The sequence below is a fragment of the Lolium rigidum genome, chromosome 5, assembly GCF_022539505.1.
Source record: "Lolium rigidum isolate FL_2022 chromosome 5, APGP_CSIRO_Lrig_0.1, whole genome shotgun sequence".
Lineage (NCBI taxonomy): Eukaryota > Viridiplantae > Streptophyta > Magnoliopsida > Poales > Poaceae > Lolium > Lolium rigidum.
This window is the reverse complement of record NC_061512.1, coordinates 210279895-210306142: the sequence shown is the minus strand read 5'-3', so window position 1 is coordinate 210306142 and position 26248 is coordinate 210279895. Positions and strand designations below refer to the sequence as shown.

At 46.7% G+C, this 26248-nt stretch overlaps 3 protein-coding genes across 3 annotated transcripts; 2 read left to right on the top strand and 1 right to left on the bottom strand.

Annotated features, from left to right (window-relative positions):
* The first annotated feature begins 4878 nt into the window (after positions 1–4878).
* LOC124657021 (kinesin-like protein KIN-10C) lies at positions 4879–8809 on the top strand. The gene is made up of 14 exons (XM_047195651.1): positions 4879–5219; positions 5353–5518; positions 5602–5820; positions 6324–6394; positions 6518–6747; positions 6885–7060; positions 7132–7265; positions 7343–7415; positions 7781–8035; positions 8120–8166; positions 8290–8311; positions 8394–8462; positions 8550–8588; positions 8699–8809. The coding sequence occupies exons 1-14, from the start codon at positions 4879–4881 to the stop codon at positions 8807–8809; spliced, it is 1953 nt and encodes a 650-aa protein (XP_047051607.1).
* A 5597-nt stretch (positions 8810–14406) lies between these two features.
* On the top strand, positions 14407–15372 carry LOC124651802 (transmembrane protein 45B-like). Its single transcript, XM_047190836.1, has one exon. The coding sequence runs from the start codon at positions 14407–14409 to the stop codon at positions 15370–15372; it is 966 nt and encodes a 321-aa protein (XP_047046792.1).
* Positions 15373–25540: 10168 nt separating this feature from the next.
* LOC124657020 lies at positions 25541–25951 on the bottom strand. Its single transcript, XM_047195650.1, has one exon. The coding sequence runs from the start codon at positions 25949–25951 to the stop codon at positions 25541–25543; it is 411 nt and encodes a 136-aa protein (XP_047051606.1).
* Between the last annotated feature and the right edge of the window lie 297 nt (positions 25952–26248).

The following is a 26248-nucleotide window of genomic DNA, read 5'->3' as shown; positions in this document are numbered from 1 at the left end:
TTTCGTGCGCAAAATATTGGAGTGAGTATGAGTGTGCCTTGCTCGGACAAGGATTTTCGACCGATGAAGGGGAAGAATGCAAGCTTGCCACCGGGGGTGAGAGCAGAGAGGTGTTGGTGTGGCCGCCTTGCGAAGGTGAAGGAGGTGGTTGATTTTTCTGATAAGTTCGGCATGAAATATTTCATGTGTGCGAGCTATGATCATGATCCACCTAGACAAACAAGTTCATCGTCCTCGAGGCCTGCGGTATGTTGTAACAACATGATTAAAAAAATTATTTGAATGTCATTAATTTTCATTTATTAACAGTACTATTTGTGTTGCAGTCTCCCCCGCCCCTTTGCATGTGGTTTCACTGGATAGACCAGTAGCAGCCGGGTTGGACACGCCGCGAGGTGGAGGAGAAACAACGGCGTGCATGGGCAAGGTTCCATGAGGAGGAGCGTTGGGAAAAGGCTGTTGCTAATGATAAAGCAGAGAGAGAGAGACAGATACAAAAATTAAGGGCGGAGCAAGCTCGAAATCGTGAGGTGAATCAGAAGAAGATGGATGATGAGGCTGCACGTAGGTATGCAGAGGAAGAGGCGCGCAGAGAGGCCCGTGAAGCGGAGAGGAAGAGATTAAGGGAAAGAGCTGCCGAGGCGCAAGCGGAAGAAAAACGCGGCGACAAGTCCGGAAAATAACCACGGTGGACGCAAGGCAAATAGAGTGATCTGCTTTCTCGTTGTATCTTAAAATTTGTCGCAGTAATTAGCCGTATTATTCATTACATGTTGTATCTTAAACGTTTTTACTTATGTTGTATCTTCATTATTGGAGTTAATTTAGAAATTAAACTTATGGGAACTAATATTAATATGTCTCCGAGATACATAGAAAAATGTCTCATACATAGATTAAATGTCTGTGGCACGCATAGATAAATGTGTATCATTCCTCTCGATGACGACGACGTTGCTGCCGTGGCCTTGGACCGGAAGGCGACAACCGGGGACGAGGGGGATGAGGTGGACGCAAACCTCGGCCGTACTGATTTTCCTCATCCTCTGTACGTGTCTCATCTGCTGGTGATGGAGTATGAAATACGTATGGAGATTCCTAATTTGGGGGAATTAAACTGGCATCTGAGCTGAAAATAGCACCTCCGAAGAATTCTTCAACTATCCCGGTAACATCATCGCGAGGTTGTTGGGAAGTGCTGTCGTAGTATTGTGGTTGCTGCGTCATATCAGGCCATGTCGGGACTAAAGATTCCTGCGTATTGAACGGCTCCGTCAGAAACATGCACGCAATAATCATGTTGGTAATTAACATGCATTAACCTGAGTTGGGTATTGCGATTGCATGTGGTCACGACCCCGCAGTGGGGACATATTGTGGCCTAAACCAGCTCCCATGTTGGACCAAGTAGGGTCAACCGATTCCTGCAAACGTCAACGACATGTCATTAGTAGGCATGTAAGTAATCATGTGTCGGTAGGTAATTATTAAATATGAGCATACCTGAGTGTTGAATATTTGCGAGTATTCGCCTTCTGTGTAGGAGAATTGTTGTCCAGATGGATATGACGGAAAATGATCGTCCTCCTAATACAATTGGAAAAAAATATGTCATTGTTGTAAGTTCAGGAGGAATGTATGTACGCAAGTTGATTACCTGTGTGGCGCCATGGCCTTGTTCTTGAACTTTGAGTAAAAATTGGCTGCCAAGTGCCTCATGCACCACCTTGTCTCCAGGTCGGGCCACCCCCAGAGAGGGTCCGATGAATTCTTGATTATTTCGAGAGCGCTCAAAAGGCCTGTGTTGCGATCTGATATGATGCAAACATCGGGCCGATCTATCACGACTCCCATCTTCAAGCAGCTGAGGAACCATAACCAGCTATCTTTGTTTTCACTCTCGACAAGTGCATAGGCAATAGGCAAGAGCTGATTATTTGCGTCAGCTGCGATCGCCACCAAGAGTGTGCCCTTGTACTTCCCTGTGAGAAAGGTAGCATCTATTGACAGCACCGGGCGGCAGTGATGAAATGCCCGTATAGTCTGGGGGAATGCCCAGAATAAACGATCAAGGATTTCTTGGTTTTCTTCCAGAGGGTGTTGACGAACTCTCCAGACCACTTGAGTCCCCTGGTTAGTTGTTGCTATCTGATGGAGTAGTCTCGGAGCAAGATTATATGCCTCCTCATAGGTGCCATACAATCTCTGGAAAATCTCCTCCTTCGCCCGCCTTGCCTTACTAAAGCTGACCGGGAAGCCAATCAGATCTTCCGCGGTTTTTTGCAGCTTCTTTGTACCAAGGGTTATATCTTCTTCCATTGCCACTTGCATGATATGTGATACATATTTTGCAGTGACGTTGCGGTGTTTGTCAAGAGCCCCCAATTGCTCGCAGCTATGGGGTTCTATTTTTGAGATATGCCATGGCTGACATACCCCAGGGATCACCCGAGCGATAACTCTCCCCCTGCAACCCCCATTCAATTTTACGCATATGACTTTCAGCTGCCTTCGATCAGACTGCTTCACTCTGTGTTGCCGAGATATGGCCAATGCATACCTCTTCATTGCTTGGTCAGCCGAGTCCTTGTCTGGGAACGTTTGCCCAACATGCAGACTCGCTTCCCCTAGGCCTGGAACAGAGCGGAATTCATTGCTGATGGTCATTGTTTTTAAAAACTCGGGGTCCATTGGTGCCGCAACCGTCGTTCGGGAAGGACCATCACCTTCTTCGTCCGAGGAGGATTCAGACGAAGAAGAACGAGCGTCATCGTCCAATGCCTCCGGCAGTCCCTCCACATGCTCGCTAATATCAACGAACGCGGACCAGTATCCTGGCTCGGCAGCAAACTGGGCGACCATCTGCTCCGATGGGCCGGTGCTATGGCCTGCAGTCAGTGCCGCTTGCTCTGATTGGCCTATCATGCCTGCTGCAGTCAGGGCCAAATGCTCCGATTGAACGGTGCTTGGTCCTGTGATGATGGCCATCTCCTCTTTACCAGCGCCGGTACTGCTTCCGGCACCATCATCACCTGATATAAACTGAACATACACCATGGGCTCTCCGTACATAGCAGCACCAGGTGTGCTTGGAAACCTCATGTACGTACCCCAATTTCTATCACTCTTTACCTCCTGCAAATCCCAACGGGCAGGTGTCCCATCATTCCCTCCTACGACGATGAGAGCCTCAACGGTCATCTTCTTCCCACGCATCTCACGCCCAAACTGTGCTCAGATGCATCTTCTAACATCCAAAAAATCTCTATTGACCATGTCTATCACTGCAACTTTTATCGACTCGCAGCGCGACACATCGACACCAGAAAATTCGTCGCGTACGACGTCTCCATAAAACACTAACACAGTTTCCATCGTACCTACCGCACAACCATATTTTTAAAATAATATTAGATTACAACACAACAATATTTAACATGTGATTAACAATTTTAAATAATCGTAACGCAACACCATCTTTAATATTTTTAAATGCATTCCATAATAATTCTATTAGAAGCCTACCGCTCACTAATTCCATAATAAATTTAACACCAAACATAAGACGACACTATTTTTAAATACGCGACAAATTTTAATACTACCAACTACAAACTAAAATTAAAATAAGTACGGACGGATTTTAATACCTAAACTTCAACCCGTGCGCTATACTTCTAATTATATCTTAAAATACTTCCACCTTATTTTAATACTCTCCGTACATTCATATTGTCAGCATCATACTATTATATGTCTACTTTAACATGGATCTTGAACATATCATTATTTACTACTAATATTCACCATTACTTAGTCCACTTAGTCCTAATATGCACCATTACTTAGTTTAATTAGAAGAGATCATTATTTACTACTAATGTTCACCGTTACTTACTCTAGTTAGAAGTTGATCATTCATACGAGATATATTTCTACGCACATAGTCTATATATTTTGCATGTTGCATACATAAAACATAAATTCTAAACGGCACATTCAATTAGCTATTTACTCCTAATCTACACCATTACTTTGTCTAATTACAATATTTTTTTAACCCTATCTATGCATGCAACGGGAGCACATGCACTAATGACACAAACTAATTACATTCTAACTACATAAATAAAATATAACGGATCTGCTTGTTAAAGCCTTACCTTGATCTATCTTCTTTGCAGCTAAATCAGCTCCTGCACCACATAATACTTGAGAGAGCTGAGAGAGAGTGTGAGCGAGCTGAGAGTGAGAGTCTGAGTGTGAGCAAGCTGAGAGTGACAGAGTGAGTACGCGCATAGAATGTGGGAGCTGAGAGTGAGAGTGTGAGTGATTTAAATAGAAGAGGCTGTATAGCGTGTATGCAACTCGCATCTCTTACAGCATCCGAATAAAAATGTAGCAAACTTCAGTCAGCCTCGTACTCAACGCAGTCACGGAAATCAGCTCACTCAACCTCGAAATCGAATCAATCAGCTAAAAGTCACCGCCCTACCTGTATGCACAGAAATATTCGGGCGGGAAAGCAGCCTCGGAATCAACGTCGTCAGTCTCGGGAATCAGCGTGTCACCTTATCTCCTGCCGACGATTCCAGGCCGGGCCCTGCCTCCACCGTGTGTGGCGGCAAGTGCCACGTCGCCCTGCCGCCCCGGGCGCCGGCGGCATGGCCCACCACGGGTAACAGTGCCAGGCTAACGTGCCGCCACATCCTTCGACGGCGGGCCCTGCCGCCACACAGCCCGGCGGCAAGCACCACGTGTCGGCTGGGGGCCTGCCGCCACGCACGACGTGGTCCTTTTTGTCAATTTGCCTCAGAGGTGGTCCTTTTTGTCAATGAAATTGTGGCAGGTGGTCTCTTTTGTCAAAATTCCCATCTCATGGAGGTCACCGTGCCGCCACAGGTATTCAAAATTCAAAGCGAGAGCTCCAAAGCTTCGAGCAGCCCCTGCGCCCTTCGCGCCGCCCTGCTCCACGCGCGCTCACCGTCGTCCTCCCTCCACTGTCCTCCGCGCACCTGCTGCGTCAATCTCCATCCGATGGCGAGCGCCGCAGCTGCCGGCGCCGCCTCCTCTCAGCGGGTGCGTGTCGTGCTGCGGTTGCGCCCGTTCCTCCCGTTGGAGTTGGAGGCCGGCTCGGCGGCGGCGCCGCCCTGCGTCACCGTCATCGGCGGCCGCCCCGGCAGCGAGGTTACCGTCCAGCTCAAGGACCCGCGCACCAGGTATACAGTTCCGAGCTGAGCCTTAACTATAGAGGTGATTTTGAAAAACAAAATCTACGAAGCAAAATACAGCAGTACCCTTGCTTCCTTGTTTTCCTCAGTTTGTGCACGCATTCATTCCTGAACTCTGCAGCCGTAGCAAGTGCTACAAGCTGGACGCCTTCTTCGGCCATGAGGATCGGGTCCGCGACATATTTGACAAGGAGATCAGCGCCGTGATCCCGGGGATCTTCGAGGGTGTCAACGCGACGGTCTTCGCCTGTGGTGCCACCGGCAGCGGCAAGACCTACACGATGCAGGTGCGGATTCCTTTCTTGACGTCTGCCCGCGACGTGTTTGAAGAATTGTTCAGCCTGTAATGCTGAAACCGTTTGCTGCACAGGGAACGGAGGATCTACCAGGGCTCATCCCCTTGGCGGTGTCAACCGTCCTGAAGCTTGGTATCGGCACATCGTGCTCCCTGGAGATCTCCTACTATGAGGTGTACATGGGGCGGTGCCAAAGGTCTGGGCGGTGCTTTGACCTGCTTGAGCCCAAGGACACTGAGATAATGGCCTTAGATGATCAAGATGGTAACCTTCAGCTAAAGGGCTTGGCTTGGGTAATGCTCTCGGGTTTGGATATTTTTGAATTTGTTTGCTGGAATATGGCCTCTGTGGCCGATGTACTTACAGTTGTCTTTTGATGGTTACAAAGGTCCCTGTGAGTTCCATAGTAGCAGGAAACGGGGAACGGTATACCGTTCCATGAATCGGAATCACCGTACCGAATCGGGGTTCGGGGACGAAGTACGATTCAGTACGATTCGGTGGCCGGTACGCGTTCCCGGATGATCGGTAGTTCTTCCCGATTCAGCGATCCCAGTTGCTAGATTTGCGTTTCAGATTGAGTCGATGGGTACGGAAATGGAAGATTAATCGATGCTGCATCCGTATTGAAAAGGGAAGGCTAATGAATGGAATGAATCAATTAGGCAACTGCCGATTCACTTCCTTGTTCACAGGTATATGCAGTTATGTACCTCGATCAAAGGAACAATCAATCATCCCATCAATCAATTGGATCCTGTTTTATACGGTGATAGCAATAGCAAGTGTCCTTCAGAAGGACTCCTTCTGCCTCCTGCACTTCCATTCTCTTCTTCTTTCTTCCCGCATGAGGCTGAGGGAGGCAAGGTTCGCGTTCCCGATTCACCCTCCCGTACCGGGTTCATCGTCCCGAAATTGATTGATTCACGTCCCCTCCATCGAAAAATCGATCGAGAGATGTATACCCCCACTGTACCCTTGTTTTGCCAGCCTCCGAATCCCGTCCCCCGTTCCCGTCCCTCGTTCCCACCGTACCGGGAACATGGCTACTATGGTGAGTTCCATGGAAGAATTTCAGCAAGTCTACTCGAAAGGTGAGCAGCGGAGGAATGTGTCCCACACGGACCTGAACGACGTCTCGAGTAGGAGCCACGCTGTGCTCTCCATCAGGGTCAATAATGATGCCGTCACAGGGAAGCTTAACCTCATTGACCTGGCTGGTACGTAGGACTCCCTCCAGTGAGTTGCATATGACATTTTTTTTCCTTTCGAAAAGGAGGGAAGTTGATAGAACCAATTAACTCTTGTACGTGCTTCCATTTTAAGGCCATGCTGATGCGTTGTTTGTTCATTCCAGGAAACGAGGACAAGACTTGCAATGAAGGGATTCGTTCTTCGCTGTTTGTACTGTCCAATGTCATTTCAGCTCTAAAGAATAACGAGTCACGGATACCTTATAGAGATAGTAAATTGACCCGCATACTACAAGATTCTCTAGGAGGCAATAGCCGTGCTGTGATGATAGCTTGCCTTGTGAGTTTCAGCTCTAGACGTCTCATCACACAGATTATAGATCCTTGCTAATTGCATTTTGTTTGCCGCAGAATCCAATGGAATACCATGAGGCACTCCACACAGTAAATCTGGCTGGTCGTTCAGGCCATATCAAACAAACGGCATCTGCAAGGGTTTTTAGTAGAGTTAAAGTAATGAACCAATATGATGAGAACATAAAAAAGTAAGTACAACTGTACAAGTCTACATAAACCCCATGGCATTATCCATAATTCTTAGCACTTTATCTTGCTTCCACAGGATGCTATTTGATTCAGTAGACCATACTCCAGCAAAAAATAGAACAAGACTGAGCTCACAAGATGCAGTGAAGGCAATTAAGAAAGGTATGTATTCTGAAACATGCAGAAGAGTTATATATTTGTACTGAAGATAAATTTCTGAATCTACAAGCCAAGGAATAGAAAGGAAAACTCTAATGACCATGCATAATATTTTCATGTTGTTGTATTTGAAATAAAATGATAAATATAGACAACACAGACTGAAATTTAAACCAAAAACAGACTTGCATCAGTCCTCACTAGACCAAGGTTTGCAACTCGTGCAGAAGCAGAAAGGAAACTGGTTAATTGACAAAAGATAGTTCAATGGAAACTAATCATAAATAATCTACTTGCAATATACTTATAGCAAACTTTGGAACTTGACCTATGTTTACATATGAGAGGGTCTTAGGACTATACCATGTTTTATGCAGTGGTGCCTCCTTCATCAACTCCATGCAAAGAGGACAAGTTTGAATCACCCATTAGCAAAGCTCTTTCTCCCATTTCTCCCAACATGGTGATTCTCAGACAGCAGACATATGAAGATCTCGATTGCCCCCCTTCACTGGAGCCCAAAACTCCAATAGGAGCATGTAACATAGCTGGGATGATTTCAAGTGCTACACCTCTTGATAAACTCAATGCACACGGATCTGACCTGATGGTCTGCATGATTTTCCTCCTATTTCATACAACAGCAACCAGCTGTAGCTGAGTACCGATCTCTAAATGTCACTGTTTTATACAGGAATCTTACATTCAACAATACCTTGAGTTCTTAAATGTTGCAAGCAAGTAAGTTTGAACTCTCGAAAGTTTTTGTGTAGTTACTTTATGTAGCAAGATTGGCACTCTGCCTAACATATTGAGCTTATTGTACCCTTTCTTATTATTCGCTTTGCTTATCCATGGATGCAGGGAAGACCTACAGGAAGTGAAAGTATGGTCCTGATGTATCATAATAATCTAATAGATGGTGTAGCAGCCTGTTTTTTCAGACTAATATTTGCATTTTTTCGCAGGGAATTGGTGAAAAGAGAGCAGAGTACATTGTTGAGCTCCGGAAGGATTCACCTAGACCATTCAAATCTGTAAGATATCTGCACCTATGAAATACTTAAACCTGATGGTGAAGATCACTTTAATTCGTCTCCTTCTAACACAATGTCACTTTGCAGCTTTTGGACATGGAAAATATAGGTCTATCAACAAAACAAGTAATTCTTCTACCGAATTTCTTAAGGCACCTTATCATAGTCCTTGATGTATAATGTATACATGTAAATAACACAATCAGCGTATAATTTGCTTTTATTGCATCAAACAGATACAAAGCCTCATGCTTAAAACAGCCACTGGAATCTTCGAGCAATCGCTCGAACGGAGTGTTGGACGACACGCTGGAGATACCAGCCAGCACCGCCGCAGAATCAACTAATTTGTCTGTTCTATTTTATTTCGGCTTGATGCGGTCTGTCACTCCAGCTACCTGAACTAGAGTGTGCACCACATCGTGACTCACTGACGGTAGTGGTAACTGTACTGTTGGATTGTTGGCATGTTGCTGGCGCTTTTGCTGCTTCACATGGAGGAGGACGGAGCAATGCATTGCTCCTCTTAATTGTAGATTTTCTCTTCCAATGTGTTACTTCACATGAGCTATTCTTATGTGTTGAATGGTTCACTGGCTTCCTTGCACCACCAGCAGAATATCGTATGGTTCTTGGTACCTTGAGCCCTTGACTAAGGTTTTGGCATAGTTTTCACTATGTCACCATTATTTGCATACTCATTATTCTTCTCTTGGGAAAAATCAAGGAGAACTCTTGTGGTCGTGCCCAATCATTTTCCTTTTGTTTATCGCGTGGATCCACACAAACTAATATGAAATGCTATGTTGATTCGCATCAATCTCTTCTATGTATAAACCATACCAGTTGAATGCCCGTGCGTTGCTACGACCTCTTCAACTTCTCCTCATCTTACATATATGTAAATGTAATGCAAGTAATATTTTGTATTCTTGTGTGTAGCTGTGTGTAGAAAAGGTAATCGCATCATACTGAATATCACACTTTGTAGAAAATGTATTCTTAAGACACTAAAGGTTTCAGTTTGACATTGTATGCATAGAGAGCAAAGATAAAATTATTTATCTCTTATTGACTAAGATTTAAACCCTAGGGCGTTAAATACAACATTTTGATATGATGATATCCAATATGCGTAGCTATAAAAAAAGAAAAAAAGCAAGATATTGTATGCCGAACGCTGGTTGTGTGCCGTGTCGAAGCAAGTAGTAACTTAGTAAGCAAGATGTGGCACAGGCGATGCGAGGCTAGGTTCTCCATGCGCCGTCGCCTTCCTCCACACCTGACCCCTCCCTGAACAGCCGCCCCTCCACCCTCCACCACTGTCCCCTCCCTCCCCCTCTCCTCCCTCCCCACCCGATCTTCGCTCCGGTCGTCTCGCGCGAGGCGGCTCTGGGCGATGACCCAAACCCTAGAAAATGCAGCCGATCTCCCTCTTCCCGGCGGCTGCCGTCGTCGGGGTCGGTGGTGGCGGCCGCGCCTGGCTGCCAAAGGCAGGGGCGGTGGTGGTGCGCCCATGGACTCCCCTTCACGCGGAGGCGGGGTCTTTCAGGGGCGGCGGCGGTGGACGGAGGGTCTGGTGGTGGTGGCCTTCAGCTACATCACCTGGATCATGGCGGGGGACGCGGTGGTCTGGCAGAAGTCGGCGGGGCGAAAGGGCGACAACGGGACCGGGCGGAGGTGGCAAGGTACATGGTCGCGAGGCGGCGGCAATAAGGCTCGGCCAGGCTATCCCGGCGGGCAGCAGCTGGCCGTCTCCGCGTCGTGGGCGTGCGTAGTTGCTATCCCGACGGCTCCCGGTCGGTGGAGGTCGGGTTGGAGGAGGAAGATGGACCGTGGTTCCCAGTCATGGCGGCGGCGTGGGGGCCGACGGTTCTGGCTTTCATGGTAGTGGTCCTATGTTTCTTCTTTCGCGAAGATGAAGATGTTCCGTTGCCGATCTTTCTTCATCTAGCTGGAGTGATGAGTTCTGGAAGACTCCGACAACGAATGGAACAGTGCATCTTTTGCCTAGAGGTCACATGATCGGGTGGTATTCGGTCGGACGCACCCATGCTTTTATTCCGACCGTTTGGTTCCGGAAGGAGTGGCGTGAAGCTCTGATCTGTGTTGACATCAAGAGACTTTTGGTCCATGGTGGCGGAAGCACAGAATATCATGAAAGCGGGATTGGTGGATTAGCTAAAGAAGGTCCAAGTCTTCGCGATGTTGAGGAACTTGTTTGGTGTTCCGGGATTCGCAGCAGTGGTATGAAAGTGGGAGCGGCAGCACAGGTGAAGTTCAGAGTCCTACCTTTCAGGGTGAAAACTCAAGGTCTGGCCTTAACTGGTTGTGTCTGGCAATGACCTTGTTGGAGGCATTGTTTTAAGAGCGGGGACTATCTTCAGGGTGAAAACCTAAGATCTTTGATCGGACAACGACATCGCTGGTGTACTGTTTCCTTCTTGGAGGCGTCGCTTTTGTAGAGTATGTATTTCAGGTGTTATCTTGGTGGTGGATGTATTGCTGTTGCTAGACTTGGAATACTGTGACGAGACTTTCATTTCTAAGTTTTTTTTACGTGTGTATCCGTATTAGGGTGTTGCGTTATTGTAGAGGCTGGATGTAATTAGTATATTTTAATATTAATATATTCTTTTTATCGAAAAAGTAAGCAAGATGTCAGTCATTAGTCTCCGGCTTCAGATTCCATTTCTGGGTCCCAAAGTCCCATGTTTCTTCCACACGAAAGCTCGCGCAGATGAAGCGTACGATGGTCATGGTACCTAGCCGCCAGGCACTAACCTTTGCGCGTTAGGTGGTCTCTGGGTTAGCCTCTTCTAACTTGCACTGCTTCCCGTATGATCTTAGCGAGGTTGTGTGGATTAGTATTAATATCCTGCGTGGCATGCGACACGAGTTGACTTCCTGCTTGGTTTCTAGTGGTCAGCGTTGGCAAGTTAACGATTCTTGCAAGGCAAGGAATAAGGAATCATCCAGGTTAAAAGCACAGGAAGAAGCCAACTACTTTAGAGCCTCTTTAACAGAACCGTAAGTATGCGAACTGCACTGAATTTGTGTTTACGGGTCGAAAAATTGATGGCGCACAACAGTCTCGTAAACGCAAAATGTAAAACAACATATTCCTTAAATATGCCATGAAAGAGTAACCTGTCAATTTTTTTTTCATTTTTCTCCTAATTTTATTTTTTCTTTTCCTGTCTTCTTCTTCCTCCCGACCTCTCCCCAGCCAGCAGCATGTCCGGACCGCCCCGTGTCCACCCCGCACCCAGCCCCGCCGTCGCGCCGCGCCCGCCGCGCCCTGCCCTGCGTCACGCCCGGCAGCCGCGCCCGCGCCTGCCCGGCCGCGCGCCGCTCCACCCTGCCCCACGCCGCGCCGCCACGGGCTCGCGCCGCCACGGGCTCGCCCCGCCCGCGGCGAGCTCACCCCGCGCTGCCCCACGCCGCCAACGAGGTCGCCCCGTCCATCAACGAGCTCACCGGTCCCGCACTGCCCCACGCCGTCCCGAGCTCGCCGGAAATTTGTTGGACTTTGGTGACTGTACCGACGAAAGCAGTTGGGCTGATCAGAAATTTCAGCGCGCCACGAGTAGGGGTTCGTGTTCAGTTCGCTCTTTCAGCCCCTACAAATACAGGCAAGTTGGATTTTCAGTCTCGGCCTGAAAACTTTTTTCCGGTTTTGACTCGTTTATGGTGACTGGTCTGCGTCATTTTCTGAACTGAACTTGTAAATTGGCAGTTTTTTTTTCCGATTTTGCCTAGTTTACGAGCTCTGCTAGAGATGCTCTTATCATCTCATCTGAAACTCAATATGATTTTGAAGATAAGTGGCATTTTCAAATTTCAGCACCCTAGTTCTATAATTTTGCCCGCAGTTCCGTCGCCCTCGCGCGGGTCAGAAAGTGAAACCAAAGTCACGCCCCGGCGGCGGAGAAGAACGGCCTGGACCTTGACCTCGAGGGTTTCAACGGCGGCGGCGACGCTTCTAGCAGAGCCCTGGACAGTGGATATAGATACGCCGTACCGTACGTGCATGTTCTGAAGCATGGATTTGTCGCTGGCGTACTGCGGCAAATATGCCAGCTTCGAGAAGGAGTTCAACATCAGAATTGGCTACCGGTTTGGACTTTGGACAAGAAAGGGTTCAATCTCTGGAATACCCATCGATCTCCGACGGCCATATGCAGTGACAAGTGTGACATACGCCCTTACATATGACTATATGAGTCGGCTGCTGCTTTCCTTAATTTATTCTGAATCTAAAATAATTATTAGAACTTGATCGACACATGTGAACGAGGCAATCTTCAGATAAGTGGAAATCATCTTCCGGATTCCGGAGAAGAACAATTAATGAAACCGAAGTAATGTACAGTGACCCGAAAATCCGACCATAATCTTCTTATAGAGATTTTTTATACGGTTTTCAACATAATTCTTAGAGCATGTCTAACAGGCCCCGTATAACCCGCCCACCCCGTAAAATTCCGGCGACATACGGGGCAGGCGCGGTTTGGGCCGTCTAGCAGGCCCCGTATTCGGGCCGCCCCGTTTCGGCGGAATACGGGGCCCAGGAAATCGGCCCCGTCGCCCCGTACATATAGTGGGCGCGAGGTGCGAGTGAGGGGTTAACCCCTCACTCGCAACCCTAGCTCCGCCGTGCGCCGCCGCCTCCTCCTCCTCGCTCCGGCGAGCAATTAGCCGCTCCTCCGCGCCGCATTCCACCCCCAAGCCAGGATGGACTCCCGCCGCCGCAGTAGCGCCTCGCCGGCGAGCGGATCGAAGCGATCCCGCTCGCCGGACACCGTAGAGGATGCGTGGCGGCTCAAGTGCAAGCTGTCCGCCGCCTGGAGCCGTCGCGCGGCCTGCAAGTACGCCGGCGCGCTGTACGTGCCGGAGCCGCTCCGGGAGTACGCCGCGGGTGGGCGGTGGTACAAGCGAGACCCGCCGCTCAAGCCGATGAGCGGCGAAGCGTTCGAGAAATGGCGCGCGCAGTGGCAGCGCGACCGCGCGGCGTTGGCGGCATGGAGGGCCACCATCGGCAGCACCAGCGGCGGAGGAAGCGGAGGCGGCGAGGAGGAAGACGCGGCGGCGGAAGAGGAGGCGGCCTACCGCCGTGCGGTGGCCGAATCCGAGGCGGAGGCCGCCGAGAAAGCTCGGGCGGAGGCAGACGAGCAGGCGGCGGCCATCGCCGCCGTCCAGGAGTTCGAGGCGCGGCAGGCGCGGCAGGCGCGGGAGGCGCAGGAGGAGGCGGCGAGGATCGCCTTCATCCCCTACGTCATCCTTGACGACTAGACGTAGGTTGATGCTTTTAGATGTAGTATGATCCGTAGTATGATCAATATGTATGTATGATCCCTAGTATGATCAATGAAGATGAACTTCCCGGGGTTTTTATTTTTGAAAATACGGGGCGAAATACGGGGTCTGCTAGACGGAATGGCTCGAAATGGAGCAGTTTTTCGATACGGGGCGAAATAAGAGACTTATACGGGGCAGCGAAATACGGGACCTGTTAGACATGCTTTTAGTTGGCCGCTTTTCTCAAAATATTCCAGTAGTTAAATAGAATTAAATTACACATTAAAAAAAAGATGCCTATGAGGCTATGACCATCTTAATCAGAAGAAGACTAACCAAGTAAGCAAAGCAAAATCAAAAACAAAGTGTCACAGAACTTTGAACACATCACTTCTGATCGCAACAACCTCGTCCAAATCCACACCAAGAATAAACAAGGAAACTCTTCAAACCTTGCAAACCACTGGAACTCTCTGGAGAGTCGACCATCCACTCTTCATAAACCCCTTGATCCCTATCAACCATTCGACCTACAAATTAACCCCTGATCAGTGATCACCACCTTTCCCCCGCACGACTCTACCACCATTATTTCCCTCGTGCCACACGCCACAGACCCGTCCTCCTCGCAGCAATAGTAGCGATGGGCACGCTCGTCGGCCACGTCGCGCCGGGCGCCGGCTTCCTCCTCATCGGGCTATGGCAGCTGTTCAACCACATCCGGCTGTTCTCCCTGCGGCCCAGCTCCTACGCAGCGCCGGTCTGGTTCCCCGCGCGGCGCGTCCGCCACCTCGAGCTCATCCTCGTCATCGTCGGCACGGCGGCGTCCATCCTGATGGAGCTCGTCATCGGCCCCGCGAAGCATCAGCCGTTCGACGACGACGGCACCATCCCCTCCGACCACCTCCACAACTTCGAGCACGCCTCCATCTCGCTCGCGCTGCTCGCCTACGCCGCGGTCACCATCCACCTGGACAGGGTCCGTGCGCCCATGCGGGACGCCGTGTCGCAGCTGGTCGCCGCGGCGGCGTTCGCGCAGCAGCTGCTCATCTTCCACCTCCACTCCGCGGACCACATGGGCGTGGAGGGGCAGTTCCACTGGCTGCTGCAGGGCGTCATCGCCGTCACGCTCGCCACCACGCTGCTGGGGATTCCCTTTCCACGGAGCTTCGTGGTGAGCCTGGTCCGGTCGGCCAGCCTCGTGTTACAGGGCGTGTGGTTCGTCGTCATGGGCGTCATGCTCTGGACGCCAGCGCTGATCCCCAAGGGATGCTTCCTCAACTTCGAGGAAGGCCACGAGGTTGTCCGGTGCCGCACCGACGAGGCGCTCCACCGCGCCAAGTCGCTGGTCAACCTGCAGTTCAGCTGGTACCTGACGGCCACCGTGGTGTTCGTCGTCGTGTTCTACCTCCAGGTCAGCAGGTTGTACCCCGAGGAGCCGCAGTACCTGCCGCTGGTGAAGGGAAGGCACGCTGACGGCGACAGGGATGTTCGGTTCAGCATCGGGGACGATCACGAGGACGATGACGACGAGGACGACCTCGAGGCCGCGAAGCGCAGTAACGGGCACGTGGTCAGCAGCACAAAGCCAATGGAGGTCGAAAGGTAATTGGAGCCGTAATGCCGTATGAAAGGAGGAAGCGAAGAGGTTGTGTAATTCAATGCATATACAGTAGAGTTTGTAAAGTGCAAACTGTACAGTTCTTTTACATTCATGGTTTGTTTTTCATTGATATGAATTTTACTCGTAAATGCGGGTAAAGTTTGTGCTTGGTCTCCCTGGTTTGTTTTGTTTGTTTTGTGAATTAGTATGAGTTTATTTGAGAAACAGAATGTCTTGTCATGATAATGAATTCATGGTTTACTTGTGCTGGAGAGTAGATTTGTAACCGGGAGTCTGGGAGTGTAATGTTGTATTTCTTTTGGTACGTACCTAAAAACTTTTTGTCCATCAATATCTCCGCTTGTCCGCACAAAAACTGTTTCAAGGAGAAATAGGGCTCACATTTCATACACCCTAATTTTCGTTCTCTCTCAAATCAAGTGATATATATGACCAAACTTGCCCAGAATGATGGCCCTTGGCTCAGCTACTCGCGGAACAATGACATATCGTCGACGCAAACAAATGTTACAGTTCAACTGCAAATACAATGCAAAATTAACATTCAAAATTGTCATACAAATTCCACACCTAATAATGCACACAAAATCATGACATTGCACTTGTCCAGCACATACATTCCTCATTATTGAATTTCTTTGGGCAAATGCACACTCCCGGTGGGAATCTCATCGCCACAGTCATATCGATGACCTTGTTGAGTTGCAAAGGTTATAAAAACAAAACATCATATTTTTTTTAGGAATTTTGGGACTCAAGAAATACATGGGATGATATGTTTTCCTTCCCCTAGTTACATTATACAAGGCTTTGTAAAAATAATGGTTTGCAAAGAGATGGGGACATTATTTAATTTTATACATCCCCAGAGTGTTATAAATAATGTATTTACAAAACATTTGTCCTTTGACACAAAAACTAGTTCTGAGTGTCTTTTGCTATATTAAAATCTTTGAATAGAAGTTTAACAAAAAAAATATTGTTAGGGAATAGCTTTGGTACTACCTTTTGAAATCATAATGAGACACAGAGCATTATTTATGTGGGAGTAACACATTTGTATCCATTGTTCCGACAATTTCTCTAGCTAAACTAATATGTATTTCTTAATGTTCCAGACTGAGTGGTTGGTTCTATTCTGCTGCATGTAGCTGTGAGAACAAGGTCAACATTATACTGAATTATTTTACTTACTAATTAGCATGTCGCTAAATGTGTATTTTACATTTGATAGATCCTTTACCATGTATTTTTGTTTATGTATAACTAACAAATTTACGAATCTAATTAGGGATATATATGATGGTACACTTTTTTTATTCATTTCGTTTCCCTTGTGCATCATTCAAATACGATCTAGTAATAAAGTGAACTACATTTTGTGTTGCATGTTTTATTTAATTTTGCTTGTTCAGAAAACAAATTGTAACAATAGATTTTACCATAGATACAAAAAAGCCAATATCATCAAGTTATGCCACTAATCATTAGGCTTATAAAGTATTATAATTTATACTCTGTATGTTATGTTTCTTGATATTATTCTCAGATATCTAAAGAACATGGTAGAGTTTGTGTGAATTTATGAATCTAGTAATTAATTTTGAAAATCTTCTTTGGGTAAAAACTATCAAATTCATGTTAACTAAATACATAATTGTATCGTGTAGCTAGTGTCAACTAGTAGACTTCCCCTTTTTATTCGAACCGTGTAGAAAATTACATGTATTATATTAGAAGAGGGGAAAATTAGGCATAGCCCAATAGTAAAGGTTCATTTACAACAACCATAACAAAATCACTTAAAGTGCAAAGGAGGAACACCCCAGATGACCAACTCCTAAGCTGCTTAAACAGTCTATAGAAAAAGAACTTAGACCACCGCCAACACCGCAAGACAGCAGTGAGAGTCAGACGACCTCTACTGGCCTTGCACCAGTACTTCCCGTCAGCTTTAATCTGCTCTCAAGTTTGCTGAATTGATTTATAAGCATTGTCAAAAACCCTTCCATGGGCACACTTGTCGGCCACGTCATTCCGGGCGCCGACTTCCTCCTCATTGGCTTGTGGCAGCTGTTCAACCATATTCGTCTGTTCTCCCTGCGGCCTAACTCCTACGTGGCGCCAGTTTGGTTCCCTGCACGGGGTGTCCGCCACCTCAAGGTTATACTCGTCAAAGTCGGCTCCGCGGCATACGCGTCCATGGAGTCCATTGCATGTACCGACTGAGCCGCGTAAGCTAATTTATTTGTCAGTGGAGTCCATGGTTTCGTTTTCATTGATATGAATTAGTACGAGTTGCATGACCGGTAAATGCGGGTAAAGTTTGTGGTTGGTCTCCCTAGTTTGTTTTGTAAATTAGTGTGAGTTTATTTGAGAAACTGAAAGTCTTGTCATGATAGTGGATTCATGGTTTACTTGTGCTGGAGAGTAGATTTGTAACTGGGAGTCTGGGAGTGTAATGTTGTATTTGTTTTGGTACCTACCTAAAAAAATATCCATGAACATTTCATGTTGTCCACACAAAAACTGTTTCACGAAAAATAGGCTCACATTTCATACACCCTAATTTTCTTTCTCTCTCAAATCAAGTGATGTATATGACCAAACTCGACGAGAATGATGGCCTCGGCTCAGCTACTCGCGGAACAATGACATATCGTCGACGCAAACAAATGTTACAGTTCAAGTGCAAATACAATGCACTATTAACATTTAAAATTGTCATACAAATTCCATACCTAAAAATGCACACAAAATTGTGACATCGCACTTGTCCAGCACATACATTGCTCGTTATTGAATTTCTTTGGGCAAATACACACTCCTGGTGGGGCTCTCATCGCGGCAGTCATATCGAGGACCTTGTTGAGTTGCAAAGGTTATAAAAATAGTACTTCATAGTTTTTTTTAGGAATTTTGGTACTCAAAAAATACATGGGATGATATATTTTCCTTTTTGTGGTTACAATATGCAAGGCTTTGTAAAAATATTAGTTAAGAGATGGGAGACAATATTTTATACATCACCAGTTTATTTTAAAAACATTTGTCCTTTGACACAAAAACTAGTTCTGTCGGTCTTTTGCTATATTAAAATCTTTGAATAGATGTTTAACAAAAACTAGTGTTAGGGAATAGCTTTGATCCTACCTTTTGAAATCATAATGAGACACAGAGTATTATTTATGTGGGAGTAACATATTTGTATCCATTGTTCCGACAAATTCTCTAGCTAAACGGATATGTATTTATTAATGTTCTAGACTGGGTGGTTGGTTCTATTCTGCTGCATGTAGCCGTGAGAACAAGGTCGACATATTTATAATGATTTATTTTTACTAATTAACATGTCGCTTAATAAGTATTTTACATTTGATAGATCATTTACCATGTATATTTTTTATGTATCACTACCAAATTTAAGAATCTAATTAGGCATATATATGATGGAACAATTTTTTATTCATTTCACTTCCCTTGTGCATCATTGATGAGTGCAGAGTACACTGTTGAGGAACCCCAAGAGGAAGGTATGATAAGCACAGTAGAAAATTTCCTCAGTTAGAAACCAAGGTTGAATCGACCAGTAGGAGAAAGGAATGACTTCTGAAGGGTGTTGCTAGCTGACTTTCAGGGCGCACTACCGGCGTCAGCAACAGTGTGGAACTTGCACACAACACAACCAAATAATATTTCCCCAACGTTACAGTGCGGTTGTCAATCTCACCGGTTTTGCTGGAAACAAATGATTAACCATATATTGTGGAAAGAGATGTTTGTTTGTAATAAAATTTGAGATAATAGTGTTTGAAGTAAGTAAACAGAACATGTGTTTGCAGCTGATGATTTTATCAGTGTAAAATAAAGGACCGGGGTCCACAATTCACTAGAGGTGTCTCTCCATAAAGATAAATAACATGCTGGGTGAACAAATTACAGCTGGATAATTAATAGAATAAAGACCATACACGATAAGATGATTACTATGAGATTCATTTGGGCATTACAATATAATACATAGACCGTAATCCAACTGCGTCTATGACCAATAATCCACCTTGCGGTTAGCGTCCGCACCCCTTTCAGTACTAAGTTGCAAGCAACAGATTGTCGCATTAAGCAATGTGTGTAAAGTAAACAATAGAATTATCCTTAGATAAAACATTTTTGTTTTCTCTCTAGTAGCAACAACACATGTACAACCTTAGAAGTTATTGTCACTCTTCCAGATTACTAGAGGCATGAACCCATTATCGAGCATAAATACTCCCTCTTAGAGTCACAAGCACATACTTGGCCAGAGCATCTACTAGCAACGGAGAGCATGCAAGATCACAAATAACATATGATAAGTATATAATCGATTTCAACCATAGTATTCAATATTCATCGGATCCCAGCAAACACAACATGTAGCATTACATAAGGATGATCTTGATCATGATAGGCAGCTCACAAGATCTAAATATGAGGCATAAATTGGAGAAGACAACCATCTAGCTACGGCTATGGACCCGTATCCCAGGGATGAACTACTCACGCATCACTTCGGACTCGGGCATGGCGATGTAGTGGCCTCCGGTGATGATCTCCCTCTCCGACAGGGTGCCGGGAAGAGCTTCAGAACCCTCCCGAGCTAGGGTCAGCGATGGCGGCCGTGACATAACTTTTCGTGGATGGAGGCTCGGGTGTTTAGGTTTTTCCCGAACAGGTGAAATAAATAGGTGGAAGGATGAAGTCAGTGGGTGCCCGAGGGCCCACACCACCCCTAGGTGGGCCGCGCCCAGGGCCTGTGTGACCGCCTCCTGGTGCCCCTTCGTCTCTCCTCTGGACTCCGTCTTCGTTTTGGTAAAATAGAACTTCGGCTTTTGTTTCGTCGAATTCCGAGGGTACAACTTTTCTGAAATACAAAACAACAGAAAACGGGGAACTGACATTGTGGCATCTTATCAATAGGTTACTTCCAGAAAATGTATAAAAGTGCCACGAAGTGTAAACAAAACATATAGAAATTGGTGTGAAACAAGCATGGAGCATCAAAAATTATAGATAGGTTTGCAACGTATCAATCATCCAAATACAATCTAGTAATAAAGTGAACTACATGTTGTGCTGCATTTTTTAATTTAATTTTGCATGTTCAGAAAAAATGTTTTAGCAATAGATTTTACCATAGATAGAAAAAGGCAATATTATCAAGTTACACCACTAATTATTAGGCTTATAAAGTATTGTAATTTATATGAAATTATGTTTCTTGATAGTATTCTTAAATATCTAAAGAACATGGTAGAATTTGTGTGAATTTATGAATCTAGTAATTAATTTTGAAAATGTTCTTTGGGTAAAAACTATCAAATTCATGTTAACTAAATATATAATTGTATCGTCTAGCTAGTGTCAACTAGTAGTCTTCCCCTTTTTTGAACCATGTAGAAAACTGCATGTATTATATTAAAAGAGAGAAAGCTGGCATAGCCCAACAGTAAAGGTCAGATACAACAACCATAACAAAATCACTTAAAGTGCAAAGGGAGGAACACCCCAGACGACCAACTCGTAAGCTGCTTAAACAGTCTATAGAAAAGAACTTAGACCACCGCCAACACAGCAAGACTGCGGTAAGAGTTAGACGACCTCTACTGGTGATGCACCAATGCTTCGCATAAGCTAATTTATTTGTCCAGGGAGTCCACGTAACCACGTTCAGCAGGCTGCGGCATCAGCTGGACAATAAGGACACGCCGACTGATGGCACTACAATAAATGTGTTGATTCGTTGGAACTCCAGGTGTAGAATGATGCAGTAAGAGAAATTTCCCCACAAGGGGAATTTGGGTTTTATATCGAACTCTCAGAAACAAAGGCGAAGCTTCTTCCAACCTCGTCTAGCAACCTGCAAAGCAAAGTCTTTATCTTGTGCCCCAACTCCACCTTGTGATTGTCAAGCACAAGGGTTCGGTATTAGTAAAGTAAAATAACAAAAAAAAATACTAGAAAGAAAATTAAAACTAGAAAGTAAACTAAAACAAGTTAATAAAGTATTGAGAACCAACCTGAGGTTCGGTGGTTAGGTGGGTTGTTGTACCCCCAGCCCACCAGAGTTCAAACCCCAGATTTGACATCTGTGTGTCTCATAAAGACGGAATATTCATTCAGTGGGAGGCGACGTTCCCATCGATAGCGAGGCGCTTGTGGTGACTTCGTCAATTTCAAGATCCAATCCGCCAGCTCAGTCTTCCGGAGGTGCTCATAGGGGTAGGGTGTGCGTGTGTGCTTCATAGGGGTGAGTGAGCGTCTACGTTTGTACCGTGTTTCTAAAAAAAAGTTAATAAAGTATTTTTGGGGTTTTTAGCTGTAGTTGCAAGAAGTATAGATATTTTTGTATTTTCAAAATTAACGCTAAAAATGTAAAGGCAAGTAAAAGAAAGTAAAAGCTAACTTTTATGTTAAAAAGTGGACTGGGGTTCATAGATTCACTTGTCTACTCTATCATAAGGTGTAGTGGAACATGATAGGTAACTAAATATTGATGAGATTTTATTATGTGTCTTGTTTAGCATTCATATGTGCATCACATCCTAACATAAAGATGATACTACACATCCCTTCAAAAAAAAGATGACACTACACATCTTACTTATACTTCACTACGAAGAGATACACTCCAAGAAATCCAGATTTAAGAATTAACAGAGCATAGTTTTAGGTACTTCGACATGATGTTTGAACAATAAATATGTTATCTTGAATTAAACATATCACAATAGATCAAGCACATGATCCATAGATTAAAGAAGACTTCTTAGCTATCACTAAGAATTATATAGCACACGCATTTAGTTTATCCCTAGTAAGGTAACAGAAGAATTGGTAAAGACCATAGTAGATACGAGACTTGCTGTCATAACTCATTACTACCACCATGTTACTCCATCTAATACACACCACCCCCACACATGCTCTTGTTTCTAGTCGTTTGGTTATCAAATATATTCCTCTTGTTCCTTTCGGGAATATTTAGTTACCCTTTAGAACATGTGTGGGAAGTATTTTCTATGAAAATCACATAGTTTATAATATGCATGAGTATTTATAATACGGACTTATGGAAGTAGTAATAGTATTTATTTCTCTTTTAAATTGATACTCTTTGCAAAAGGTAATGTGACTTGTGTTGAGATGAGACGTGTGATGGCACCGGTATGGCAGAGACAATGCCGCCGGTAGGAGTAGAGAAGGGCGGTAACATGGCGAATTCTATTATGTGCAAAAAGATTGTGCTGGAAAAAAAAGCCAGGATGGAGCTAAAGTTTCCAGATGCAGGAATGATAGTGGGCCTAGGTGGACACAGAAGCATAAATGGCATAGACAAAGAAAAATCTTTCTCCTCCTGAATAAAATGTGTTGTCCACAAATAATGGGGAAGTGGGCCCCTTTTTTTCAGTTATCCCCAAACAATGAAATGGGAATGTTTTGGGAGACTCGCTTGGAGGTGCCTAGTCCTCTGATGAACAAACCCGAGTGAATGAACATCGTTGTTTTGTGATGAGTGGAATTTGTATAGTGTTTTAGTCTATTTTTTGTTTATAAAAACTCTCATCACATGCTCCATCTAGCAATTATTATGTCTATTATGCATGATTGTTTGTTTCCAATCATTTTCATGTCTGCTTTACACAACTAGTAGTTGTATTAAAATTTTATTACTTTTCCTTGTCTATTATCTGTAAGCGTTGCAAATATTTGTGAACAAAACACGAAGAAAAAAGGAAAGAGTTGACAATAACAACCACCAAGAGTAAGGATTCGAAGGGTGAAAAAAATAACATTTTCCATTAAAAGATAATAGTAACGATTTGTAACATTGCTGCACGTCTACTTGGCGGACTCGTCCTCCGATGAGTACAGGTGAGGCGCTGAACTGCTGAAGCCTCTGCGTCGTAGCGCGTACTAGTACTGCGTCACCAATGATGCGGTTGGAGCATTTAGTGATGTGCCACCGCTTTTTGTCCATGTTTAGTGATACACTATATATGTGACTTAGGTGGGATCCTAACCCTCCTGCACCAGCGCGGCGGTGCCGCGCCCGGTGGCCCCCAGCGGCTCCCCTCCTCCCCCTTCCTTGGGCGTCTTCCTCCCACCGCCGCTGCCTGAGGTGCCGCCGGGAAAAGCCCTGGAGGCGTGGCGGTGGCGGACTTCCTCGACCGTGATAGGCGTGGTGGCGCGGGTTTGCGTCGCTGGCGGCGGCGATCCGCATCGGCCTGCACGACGGTGGTGCCATGGAGCGGCGGCAACTAGATATCCTCGGTGATCTCCATCGTTTGGCGAGCGGCGGCGGTGGTTCGGGTCCGATCTGGGCCCTAACGGGCTCAGGAGGCTGCGGTTATCCTGCTGCGTCGACAACGATGCCGGCTTCGTGCAGGTTTCTGGGCTTCTTCCGAGGCACGAGGACGCCATGGGCGACTATCCTGGGCATGGTGGTGGCGGCCTCCTCCTTCGCCGGAGGTGGTCGGCTGGTTGCTGGGGTGGCGGATCACGAGATCCATCTACTCCGGCGATGAAGATCTAGTCGACGACGAGCTTGCGTGAAGGGGCCACCGGTGAAAACCGCGCCTTGACATCGTTCTTGGCGGATGATGGCGGCGGCTATTGGCTTCGTTCCCTTGTGAAGGCATCATCTTTGATGGCCTCTCCGCTTGCTCTTGCCGAGTTGGGGACTAGCGGATGTCGGTGAACACTGTGTCACGGTTGGCGGGTGATGGCGGCGTTAAGTGCCGCTTCCTTCTTGAAGGCATCGTCGTCATAGTCTGTGGATACTCAATTGTGCTGCTCCGGGGAAACCCTAGATCCTGGTCTCCCGGATCGGATGATGACCAGACTGGATTTTCCTGCATCTTTCTACCTCTTGGGGCATCATTTTTGGAGCAGCGGCTGGATGGAGGTGGATCTTGGTGGAGTGGTGTTCATCTACCACATTGACGTTGATGATTCTCGGCGGCGTGGAGCTGCAGGGTATCGAAGACGGGCGCAGACTGCTGGACGCGTGAACGATGGTGGAGTTGTCTGGCGTCATGGTGACATCGACGGCAAGTCTGGCAAGGCCAATGCAGTGATCCCTCTTGAAGATGGGTGCGAGGAAGACGGCGGTAGCGATTTCTGTGACGTGTGTGCTGGCGTGCGCTCAGAGTCTGCTTGACTGGATGTGCTTCTCACCTGTTATTGGGCGGCTTCGGAAGGCATTTGGTTGTTTGGATGATATGAGTTGATGTCTTGTCACCCTTTTCATTCATCCCTCTGTAGGTTTAGCGAGGTGGCTTCGAGTTTGATCTTTATATTGCTCTTATAAGAGTTGTGAATAATCTAATAAAAAAACCGTCGCAGAATACCTCGTGGCCAGCGTCGATGCGGGCTGGGACGCCTTGAGTAAGCGAGCAGGGATTGGTGTTGTAGTGCGTGATGAAAAAGGTGTAGTGATATGCACAGTTTGGAACTTCTTACCTTACAGCACTAGTGCAGAGGAAGCAGAGAAGCTAGAGCATGTCTGGCTGGACTACGGCAGCTCATCGACATTCAACGGCTGCCCGGCATCGTACAGACTGACTGCCAGCGTGTTATACATGGAGCAACCTCTGGTGTGTTAGACCGATCACCATCCTGGAGCATATATATGGAGATCAAAGACTTGCTTCGTTCCCACCCCCTATTGAAAGTTCGGAAGATTGACAGGAGTAGCAACAAGGTAGCCCATGAATTAGCGCAGCTAGGGAAACGTGAGTCGAGTGGAGTGTTAAACGATTCAGCACCGGACTGCGCGTCGGCGCTAATCGCAAATGATTGTAAACCCTTTATTTTATAATCAATAAAGCTCACGATTCCCCTCAAAAAAAAAAAAAAAACCGTCGCAGAAGCTGGGGTTCCATTAGAACATCCTAACCATCTAAGGACACGATTTGTTAGCTCAAACACCACAGTCCGCGATAGTAACCGCGATAGATCATGATAAATTATAGAGGAGAAAAGAAGAAAGAAACACGATTGGCGTTCCATTAGATTGGTTCTCGCGCGCGTGACATACTCGGGTTACATACATACGTAGTACATGCTCTTGGACGTGATTCCGACGGATGGATCCATCACACGCTGGTGGCTAGAGCGCGAACCACCTGTCCCGGAAGTTGGATTGGTAGGAGACCATGACGAGGAGCAGCACGAGCAGGAGGCCGACACCCCACGGCGACCCCCCAGCGCGGTGGATGGAGTCCTTCTCGGGCATCGACATGGACATGAGCTGGTCGACACGCCGCCCGTGTCCGTGCCCGTCGCCGTCGCCGCCCGACAGCAGGCGCACGGCGAGGAGCAGCGCGAGCGGCGACACCATGAGCAGGAGGCGGCCCTGGTCGGCGAAGGTCTCCACCACCGACTCGTAGCTCATGTACCAGGAGAAGGCGAGGAAGACGAGCAGCACCAGCAGGAAGAAGCAGAGGTGCAGCGGCGGCAGCTCCGGCGCCTGCAGGTGGCCCGAGGTGTAGGATCCGCTGTTGCTGTACGAGTTCCCCATGTCGATCACTGGCCTCACCTGCTAGAACTAATTAATCTTTCTTGGTCGATGCAACGAGGGGAGCTTGATTCGCAGGTGGTTTCTGAGGTTTTGAGAGGAGCGGAAATGAAGGTACTGCAATGGCGAGCTGGAGAGTAGACCAGTCGGCTTACTTATACACGAACATGGGCGGACACGTGGCGAGCGTCTCCGGCAATCAGAGCAGCCGCCCAAGCATGTCGGCATCGCGCGCACATGGGGCCGGCTCCGCTCGGGGAGGAAGAAGCACGACGAGCGCACGATCGCTTTGCTTAGCCC

What these genes read in the sequence shown, in the direction of transcription:
- LOC124657021 (XM_047195651.1), top strand. Translation starts at nt 4,879, where the DNA reads ATGGAGGTCACCGTGCCGCCACAGGTATTCAAAATTCAAAGCGAGAGC. An exon ending in ATGAGGCTGAGGGAGGCAAG is followed by an intron (nt 6,395 to 6,517) that starts GTTCGCGTTCCC and finishes TTGTTTTGCCAG; the next exon opens with CCTCCGAATCCCGTCCCCCG. An exon ending in CTGTGATGATAGCTTGCCTT is followed by an intron (nt 7,061 to 7,131) that starts GTGAGTTTCAGC and finishes TGTTTGCCGCAG; the next exon opens with AATCCAATGGAATACCATGA.
- LOC124657020 (XM_047195650.1), bottom strand. Translation starts at nt 25,951, where the DNA reads ATGGGGAACTCGTACAGCAACAGCGGATCCTACACCTCGGGCCACCTG.
- LOC124651802 (XM_047190836.1), top strand. Translation starts at nt 14,407, where the DNA reads ATGGGCACGCTCGTCGGCCACGTCGCGCCGGGCGCCGGCTTCCTCCTC.